This window comes from Stenella coeruleoalba, assembly GCF_951394435.1.
Source record: "Stenella coeruleoalba genome assembly, chromosome: 9".
NCBI lineage: Eukaryota > Metazoa > Chordata > Mammalia > Artiodactyla > Delphinidae > Stenella > Stenella coeruleoalba.
The window spans coordinates 58,338,747-58,348,487 of NC_137155.1; the positions used below are offsets into that span (position 1 = coordinate 58,338,747).

General features: G+C 49.6%; 1 protein-coding gene across 1 annotated transcript in view; it reads right to left on the reverse strand.

Annotated features, from left to right (window-relative positions):
• TRIL (TLR4 interactor with leucine rich repeats) overlaps nt 1–9,008 on the reverse strand; it is an 86,587-nt gene extending 77,579 nt beyond the window's left edge. The window contains exon 1 of the mRNA XM_079931990.1: nt 5,995–9,008. Within this exon, the coding sequence (XP_079788116.1) occupies nt 5,995–8,427 (2,433 nt within the window). The 5' untranslated portion in view covers nt 8,428–9,008. The remainder of the gene's footprint in view (nt 1–5,994) is intronic.
• Between the last annotated feature and the right edge of the window lie 733 nt (nt 9,009–9,741).

Genomic DNA, 9,741 nt, shown 5'->3' on the forward strand with positions numbered 1-9,741 from the left:
ATGGAATGTAGATTTGACAATAGCATTTTATGAGCGTTAACTTTTCTGATCTTGATAATTGTACTATGGTTATAATGAGTGACACCAACAAGGTATAAGAAAGAACAGCCTAAACAGAATTAAGCACAAGGCAAAAATAAAGAGAAATTGGTGTGTGTGTGTGTGTGTCCAGCAATCACAATAGAAATAGAAAAAGCATACAACCAAACAAGGTGTGTGAAAGCACTAAGAGCACATAAAAGATCTTCCAAGAAGCAAACTATATTCTTCTCAGAGCAAGTCACCCTTTTCCTTGGCACAAAGAGTGTCAGAAAGTTTTTCAAAAGAGATGGGAAGCAGAGGTCAACACCTTCTGAAAAGTGGTTCCAGAGCAGGTGGGGTCAGGGATATACTTAGCCCAGGGATGTACTTAGCCCTTTTTTCTTTGTGGAGTCCTTCCTGAGAATTGGGGAAGTAGTAAGTGTGCAAAGGTAAGAAAAGACACACAAATAGGTACAGTTTAAATGTATGATAAGCAGTCCTAAAGAAGAAATATAGAGATTCTGCACATGTAAGCAAGGGAGCAAAACACTTCAGAGAGAATAACCAGAAAATATCAAACTAAAATTGTTTTAAAAGAAACCCTTCCCACTTCCAGCCTCAACACACACACCCAAAGCCACCATCATCAACAATACAACCACATGATGTGGTTACCATTTAAAAGACAAAAGATTGCTAAAAATAAAACTACTATATGATCCAGCTACCCACTTCTGGGTATTTATTCAAAGAAAACAGAAACACTAACTTGAAAAGATACCTGCACCCCCAATATTCATGGCAGCATTATTTACAGTAGCCAAGATATGGAAACAACCTAAGTCTCCATCAACAGATTAATGGATAAAGAAGATGTGGTATATATATATATATATATATATATATATATACACACACAATGGAATATTACTTAGCCATAAAAAGAAGGGAATCTTCTTAGTGCCACATTTTTTGCATTTTCCTGCTTTTTGTTGGCAATTTTGCTGTTTAAAAGGGCTCCCAAGCACAGTGCAGAAGTGCAGGCTAATGTCCCTAAGTGCAGAAAGGCTGTGACGTGTCTTAGGGGGAAAACACACAAGTTAGATACACTTCCTTCAGGCACAAGTTATGGTGCTGTTGGGCATGAGTTCAATGTTAATAAATTAATTATATATATTAAATAAGGTGTCTTTAAACAGAAACACACATAAAATAAGGGTATATATTGATAGGTTGATGAAAATGTTGTGACCAGAGGCTCACAGGAACCTAACCCTGAATTTCTCCTGGGAGCAATGGTTCAGTATTTGCTAATTCAATGTTTGCTGTGACCTTATACAACATAACTTCTGTGAATAAGGAGAACTGACTGTTAGAAGGACACATATCCAACTCACAGTGGTAGTTACTTTAGAAGACAGAGTGTGCGGAAGGAAATCAGGGGTTTTGTCAATAAAGACATTTATTAAGGCTGAAAACAAACATTGCAAAATGTTAACTGTCATTGAGTGGTGCTAATATGGGTGTTTGCTATTATTTGCACTCAGTTTAATTTCCTAAAATAAAAATCCTTAGAAAGACACAATTGAGAAAGAAAGGAAATAAGAGGGTGGTCACCATTAAAAGTATGTCTGCACATGGTACAGTGTACATATACTAAGAGTTAAGTATACAGTCAGCTGTAGGGTAAGCATTACTTCATCAAAAACTGTAACTTGGAAAGGTGAATAACTGCTACTTGGCTACAGCTGGTCTAAACATACAACAGTGCTGCCTGTCTCAGCATTAACTACGGCACAGAGCTAGCATTTATAAAACTTTGGTGAGTTTGAAAGAAATGTTATGAAGTTACACAGCCAGGAGATGCTGTTGCTTGCAATGTTGGCACATGACAATTTATTTCTCTAGTGTCCGATGCCAGTTCACAGCCAAATTACAAAGCCACGTTTCTGTGTCCATACGGAATCACACTGCCTGGAGCTTAAAATCTCTCAAACATATGTAATGGGATATTTTGGTAGTCTGCCTCAAGTTAAAGCAACCAGGTTTCAAGAAGCTACATTTTTTCCTAATTATTTCAGTAGTCAATATAAGTAAGTATAATCTCCAAATACTTCAGTCTCCTGTGCAAAATGAAAAGAACACTATTTGCCACATGATAGAGAAGGACGAAGTGACCTGAAATCCCTAGGAAAAAAGCACTTGTGTGTGCAAAGTATCCTTCTGAGTAAACTAAGAGTAAAAGGACACTTGGAAATGTTATCACTAAATTAACAGGAAGAGGGGCCCTATGTAAGCAAGACCATTTACGCAGCCTTAGTTCCTATCTAAAGGATGAATTAACTTACTCCAACAGTTTACTAAACATAGGAAAGTTTGCTCAAGTAGTAGCATATTTACTTCCTTTTTTTAAGTAATGAGAAAGTATTTCAAGAGCTATCCTTCCACACCAAATTATAGAAGAGCCTCAATTAAACAAAACAAGGGGAAGGGAGAGGCACCTTAATCTCATTACATGAATCTTCTAATTGGTTAGGGCAGAATGCCTTGTCCGTGAAACTTCTAAAATGTATCATACAACTGTCATGCTACCAATAATACATCTAATATTTATTGAACACTTGCCCTGTAACCGGTGCTAACACTTTTTACCCATTTATTCCTTAAAATTGCACTATGGAGTCAGGACCCAGGATTCCCATTTTACTGCTGCAGAAGCTAAGGCACAAAGATTAGGTAAATGGAAAGAATGCAATCTCAGACGACTTAAAATTCTTTCACCACTTTAAAATCATTCTGAACCTTAGTGATGTTATAATTCTCTGAGATGATGACGATATGAGGCTGGGTAGGAATCTGTCTTCATCCCGGGTCATGGTCTGGAAGTTTGAATACATTTCTGACATGAGAATGCTTCATTATCACTTATCCCCAACTCTCAGAGGCAAAGGGGGGAGTGGTTAAGTACAAACACCAGGTAATCCAGTGTCTATTGTAATAGTTTCTTAATATACAGTAGCTGCCCATGTTACTGTACTTCTGGTGAAAACCAGGTGTTTGGCAAATCAGTGAAGGTGGTCTGATCACACGCTAATTATTACCTGGCAGCATCACAAAACGATCTGCCCTCATGAAAGCAATAATCTTACTGGCTGAGCCGAGGACCCCAACACATTCCAGACTGTGTCAATGGCTCTTTAATTGAACACTCCTACCTCTTACAAAGTTTATTCTTTTTTTCTTTAGTTGTTTTATTTTTCATGTACTTCGTAATGGCAAAGATGGCCTCCAGTTCAAGGTAATTCCTTCTCATTGACCATGAGAGTCAAAGGGCTTGACTTCTAATTCAGTGTCCTTTAAACAGCTGAATCCTGCTGAGACCCATCATTTTGCTGTCACTGGTGTTTTAACAGCATTTTCACACCACAGCTGACCACCTGCTTTTAGAGTCATCTCATTGTTTCTTTGGCTAGAAGGTCACACAGCATTTCTTAAAAATTAAGTCCACACTCTACTGTGGAAATGGAAATTAAAAGAGTGAAAGAGGAAAGACTTCCAGCTTATGTTTCATTTTCTTTGATGAAAACTGCTGTAGAAAAATGCAGTGTACCATTACGAAGGGTATAAAATATTGGAAACTCCAACAAGAAAACATCTCCATTAGTAAGTGGGTTTATTGACATAACTGAACATAACAATGTATAACATTTATTCATTTCCCACTGAAAGACTTTCCAGTGAAAGTGTTTTTACATGGATTTAGGCATTAAGCATTTTCAGTGATTTTTGCAGTTGAAAGGGTAGGTGGTGGGAAGAACCAGAGGTGTTGTTCAGACTTTCAATGGGACTCACTTTATTACACTACTGTGTAAAAGCAAGAGCTAAGAAATGCAATTGCTCTCTGAATGAAAAAGCTAGGAGCACAAAAGGTGCAAGATAACCAAAAGGTTGCACATAAGAGCAAACAACTACACTTCTCCCAAGTACCAATATGCTTGGAATCTGAAGCAAGCCCTGGCAGCAAACTAAGAATAACAGCCTATTTCCTGTGGTTTATTAAGTTTGGACCCCACAGATAAGACTGCCAGAAAAACAGCTGTACTTTAAGTGGTCTGGACATTTACTCATCTGAACATAAACAAAGATCAGCTCATTTAAATCCCTGTGTCCCGACTCAGCTGTTGGGACGACGGCAGGCCTGGCTCAGTGGAGGCCAAACATAAAAGGAGTGGAATGGGGTTGAAGGATCCCTGGACTATGATAGATTCCCTGAGTCTTCAGGACCCTCGGGGGCTTAAGGCCCTAAACAGAAGATTCACTGTTAGCCTTAGCACCTTTGCAGTGGCCTCCCCGGCACCCCACTGCCAATGAATCTACAACCACGGTGAATACAACCATCCTGTACATCTTCCAAGTGACTGCGTTTTTTGACCACACACAAAATTATTAATGTAAACCAAAGCACTACATTTAGTGATAAACATCTACTTCATAAATATCAGGGAATGAAAGTATCCCAAACAGCTGAAAACAACTGAACAAATAAAGGAGCCTAACCCTAAGTTTAAAACAAAAACATTTAAAAGAAATACTGCAATTATTAACTAAAAGATAAGATTTAATAACATGGAAAAAAAACACTGGGTAATGGAGGGATTCATTTGCAAAATATATAATTATTTCACAGTGAGGTTTAAGTACTCATAATCTTCTGGTTTTAGTAGAAACATACAACCACCGATGCACATTTTTTCACATTTTCCCCCTCTACTCTTTCATATAAAGACAATAACATGATCAAACATTATACTATCAATTGCAAGTCACCTTTTGCTCACTTCCTATTAGGAAATTACCTTGATCACTTAACTGTGCAACTCAAGAGAAGTAGGGCACAGTCGACTGCGTGTCACTGATGAAAACGTGAGAGGTACCACATCACATTTATTCCAATCTGGACAGGTTGTCAGAGATGTGGTAAGTGAACTAGAACACTGCCATTCCCTATGGGGTCATCGGTTATGTACACGTTACATTCTTCTATCGAGTCTGGCATTGACATTTCCTTTTCCACATATAGGTTTAAAAAAATAAAATTAAAAAGCCACAGGAGCAACCCTGACAGAGAAGTCTTGCATGCAGCCTTCTCCTGAGAAACTATGTAATCTTCGTTAACCCCAAGGTCAGCAAAAGTTTTTGTGGTGTTAATGTTAAAAGGAAAATAGTTGAACTGCCCGGCTCAACTAAAATAGTCCTTGAGTTTATTGGTCAGTGTGTTAAATGTTAGAGCTCTTCACATTGTTGAAAAAGAAAAATAGCGTCTCTAATTATTTAAACATTAAGTTTTCCTGAATGTGCTATCAACCAACAAAGAGTTCCTCTGCGAGTGTTAAACTTTACCACCTGTTTACAACATCACCCTTCTTGGCCGAGACCACCAGGCCAGGGGAGTCAGTTGCCAAGCCTCCTTTGTAATGGTAATAAGTTCTTTTTTCCTTAAATAGAAACAAAACTCCTCTGTTTGACACTGAACAAACAAAAAAAGCATGCATCCAAATCTCTTTCTGGTCACGTAGGGAGCAAGGAGCACCCTTTTCTATCCCAAAGGGGGCCAGCTTACTGCATTACAATGCCAAAAAAAAACCCCAAAAACATCCATTCTCATAGCTGCACCAATGTCTGCACGTTAAGAAGGCCTCCTACCTCTGGACCCCACCATCCATTTGTCCCCTACTCTTGCTCTTGACCACCAATACCATCCATTTACTTCACAAGTGAGCACTGGGATTGGAAGGTGGTGCAGAATTAGCCATCTGTCCCCTTTGGCCTCTCTGGCAAGCGCACAAAAGGGGGAAAAGAGGTCGGATAAAATGAGATCTTCCCCTGAGGGGGGCTGCGGGGACCCGCGGAGAGGTGGCTCCCCTCCTCAAGGCCAGTGAGATGGTCTCCACACCCCTGGAGGCCCGGATCTACCTAGTCGGCAAATCGCTGCAGGAGATGGTCCTCCCGCCTCAGGCTGCCGCCCGCGCCGCCGCCCCCGCTGTCCATGAAGCGGTCGCACGGGAACTCGATGAGGTCCGCCTCGCTGAGTGCGCACACGGTGGTGCGCGGCCGGTGCGACTGGAAGCCAGAGAAGTCGGCAGACACGCCGGTGCCCATGGAGCGCAGGGGCCGTCGGGTAGAGTACATGTGGCGAACGTGGACGGGGGCCCCGCCCTTCCGCCTGGCCCGCAGCTTCCTACGCAGCCAGCGCGACGCCCAGGCCGCCAAGGCCAGGAGTACCAGCAGTGCGTTGACGGCCAGCAGGGCCAAGGTCAGCAGTTGGTAGTCGACGCTGCTCTGGCTCCCAGGCTCCGGCAGGGTGACCAGCCCCGCGCAGTGGTCCCGGGGAGCCACCGGGCAGACCCGGCCGCCTAGCACGCCCTCCACGCACACCAGGTAGGGGGTGTCTGCCCGCAGCTCGCGAAGCGTGGCCGAGTCGCTGCGCTCAGGCAGGTAGACGAAGCGGTGGAATTTAGGCTGCTGGCCAAAGCGGTCGAAGAGTAGGCGGAAGCGCGCGCCGCCCAGCGTCCGGGGACTGCGGTGCTCGCGCACCGCCCAGCGCACCGCGGCGCTGTTGGCGCCCACTGCTTCCACGGTCAGGTTGCACAGGATGAACTTGTTGAAGTCACACGGGTCGGATACCAGCGGCGGCAGGCCGACCCCGCCGTCGGACTGGGCGGTGCTCTCCTGCTGCTGCGCAGCCAGGTGCTGCTCCGCCGCGCGCTGCCAGGGGTCGCCGGCTGGCGCAGAGCCCAGCGTGGCCGTCGGGGTGGGCTCCGTGTGGGCTGGATCCGACGGAGTCGGACGTCCCCGCTCAGGCTTCTCGAGGAGGTCCAGGGGGTGTGGCGCCGGGCCCGCGGCAGCAGCGGCGTTGGAGCTCGGCTGCTGGAGGCCCGGGCCCCGCCGGCTCAGCCTTAGGGCGCTGCGGTTACTCAAAAGCTCCCTGGCGGCCCCATCCCAGGTCACCCCTGGCAGAAACCGACCCCTTGGCTGTGGCTGTGGCTGCGGCGGCGGCTCCTCCGCGAGGGCACCTGCAGGGGGCGCCACCTCCTCCCCCGGGGCTGTGGGTAGGGCATGCCGCTTGCTCTCGGCAGTCGGGGAAACCGAAGGTGAGGGATCTGTGCAAGACCCGTTCTGCAGTTGCTGGTCATCCAGGTAATCCAGGTACTTGCCCCGCAGGGCCGGAGGGTGGCGACACTGCACGAAGACGGTGAGGAGCCGGCCCTGCGAGTGCCAGTCACCCATCCAGCGCTTCAGGTCCCTCAGCCGGCAGTCGCAGGTCCAGCCGTTGCCGTCTAGATCCAACCGATAGAGGGCTGGGCTGGAGGCGAAGATGTCCCCGGAGAGGGCACTGAGCGCATTGTCGCGCAAGCTGAGCTCGCGCAGCCGGCCCAGGTGGCCAAAGATAGTGGGGTGCAGAGCGGACAGCTCATTGCCGCTCAGGTCCAGCGCCTCCAGGCTGTGCAGAGGCTCCAGCAGCGCCACGGGCAGCTGGCTCAGCCGATTGCCCTCCAGGCGCAGCTCGCGCAAGGCCTCCAACCCCCAAAAAGCCTCGGGCGCGAGGTGCGTGAGCTGGTTGCCCCTGAGCGAGAGTAGGCCAAGGCGCGGCAGGTGCTGGAAGACGCGCGGCCCGAGGTGCTGCAGGCTGTTGGCCGAGAGGATGAGGGTGGAGAGAGAGCGCAGCGGTGCGAAGGTGGCCGCGTGGCGTAGGGAGGGCTGCAGCTCGTTGGCAGAGAGGTTGAGGAAGCGCAGCTTCCCCAGATGGGCGAAGGCGTTCTTGCCCAGAAAACGGATCCGGTTGGACTCCAGATGTAGGTAGAGCAAGTTACCCAAGGGGGCAAAGACGGCGTCCGGCAGCGCCCCCAGGGCGTTCCCGTCCAGCCGCAGCTTGACCAGGCTCTCCAGTCCCTCGAAGGAGCCTCGGCTGAGGCGGCTGATCTCGTTCCCGTTGGCGTAGAGGATGCGCAGCTTGCGCAGCGGCGCCAGCGTGCCCGGGGCGAGCGCCTGCAGGAGGTTGTTGCCCAGGTAGAGCTCCTCCAGCCGCGAGAGCTTCTCGAAGGTCTTTGGATGCAGAGAACGGATCTGGTTGTACTGCAGGTCCAGCCGTCTGAGCTGCCCCAGGCGGTGGAAGTCGAAGGCCGTGATGTTGGTTATGAAGTTGCCGCCGAGGCTGTAGGTGAGCACGTCCTGCGGGCTCGGCAGCGAGCTGGTCTTGGGCACGGCGCGGAGCCCCCTGTTGGTGCACAGGAGGTGCTGGGGGTGCTGGCAGTCGCAGCGCTCCGGACACACCGGCTGGGCCCGCGGCGGGAGCGCAAGGCAGCCGCACACCACGAGCAGGAAGCGCAAGGCGCGGGCAGCCTCCATCGCCGCCCGCCCTGCGTTCTGCGGCCCGATCGTCCTCTTGGCCCGCCGGCTCTGTGTCTCCTCTGCATTCCCCTTGGCCTGGCCAGAGTCGCTAAATGGCCTCTTTCGGACTTAGCAGCGCCGTCCAGCCCCTCCTCCGCCCTTTGTCCGGTGGCTGGCCCGGGTCTCTGCAGGCGGGCTTTGCCTGGCCAAGTCAGGCGGCGCAGGGCGCTCCGCGAGCTCCGGGTGCTACTTGTTGCATTTTTGCAGAACTTTCTCCGGGTGCGCGTCGGGGGCGGGGGGGCCGTGGAGGGAGGGAGCAAGACCTGAGCTTTTTGTTTGCAGCTTGAGTCCGGAGAGCTGGATTCCCTGGCACGGATTCTCCCCGCCAGCGGATTCCCCAGCTGCAGGCGGGAGCCCTTCCAAGAGCTCCTCCGGGCGCGGCTTGGCTGCTGCGCCGGGGAGGCTCGGCCCCCGCAGCCCGCGCCTCCTCACTCCCAGTACGGGACCGGTAGCGCGGCCTGGGTGGAACAGCCCCGGGAGGAGCCGGGGGTGTGCAGGCTGCGTCCGGAAGGGACCCAAGTCTGCGAGTGGCGAGCAAACCGGGCGGAAATTCGTTCTTCCCACACTCTGCCCCCCGGGGATGCAGGCGGGGGGGTGGGGGGAAGGAGATGGCGGAGGGAGGACAGACCTCGGTAGGGGGAGGAGGAAACACTAAGTGGCTCCGCGTCTGGTCAACCGGAGCCCGGGACGCCAAGTGAGAAAAGTAGGGATTAAAAACAGCTGTACGAGTCGGACACGCCGGGCTGGGGGCGGGGGTGGATTACCGGGCGAGCAAACGGGATTTGCAGACAGAAACCTTTTTATTTTAGACGAGCACACCAGTCGCTTCGAAGCAATGGGATCGCGAGTCGTTTTATTAGTTTTTAAGACACTTGCTCTTCCAGGTGGCCCCCTGCAAGAAGTTGGGGCAGCACGGAACCTGCCAGCGTTCTACGGGAAGTTTCGGGCAGCAACAAGGCTGGCTGCCAAGAGCTGTCGGTGGGCTACTGTCAGAAGAGGCTAAATCAAGACATCCTGGCTGTTGCGTGCTTGGGTTTTTGACATCGTTGTACTGGTGGCCAATAGCCGAGGAGAGGTTCCGCCCCTTCTTAGGGATCTAAACTGAGTAGTTGCTTGGCCCTGCTGTAGGCAAGAGCATGGAGAAAGCTCAGAACTGGTTCTGCCACCGTGAAAGTCTGTCAGATTTAGGTGATTTAGTCCCATTAATCCTCCTCCAGTCTTAGAGCCCTTGGGGCAGGCTCTGCACGTGTGCATGTATATATAATAACCTTC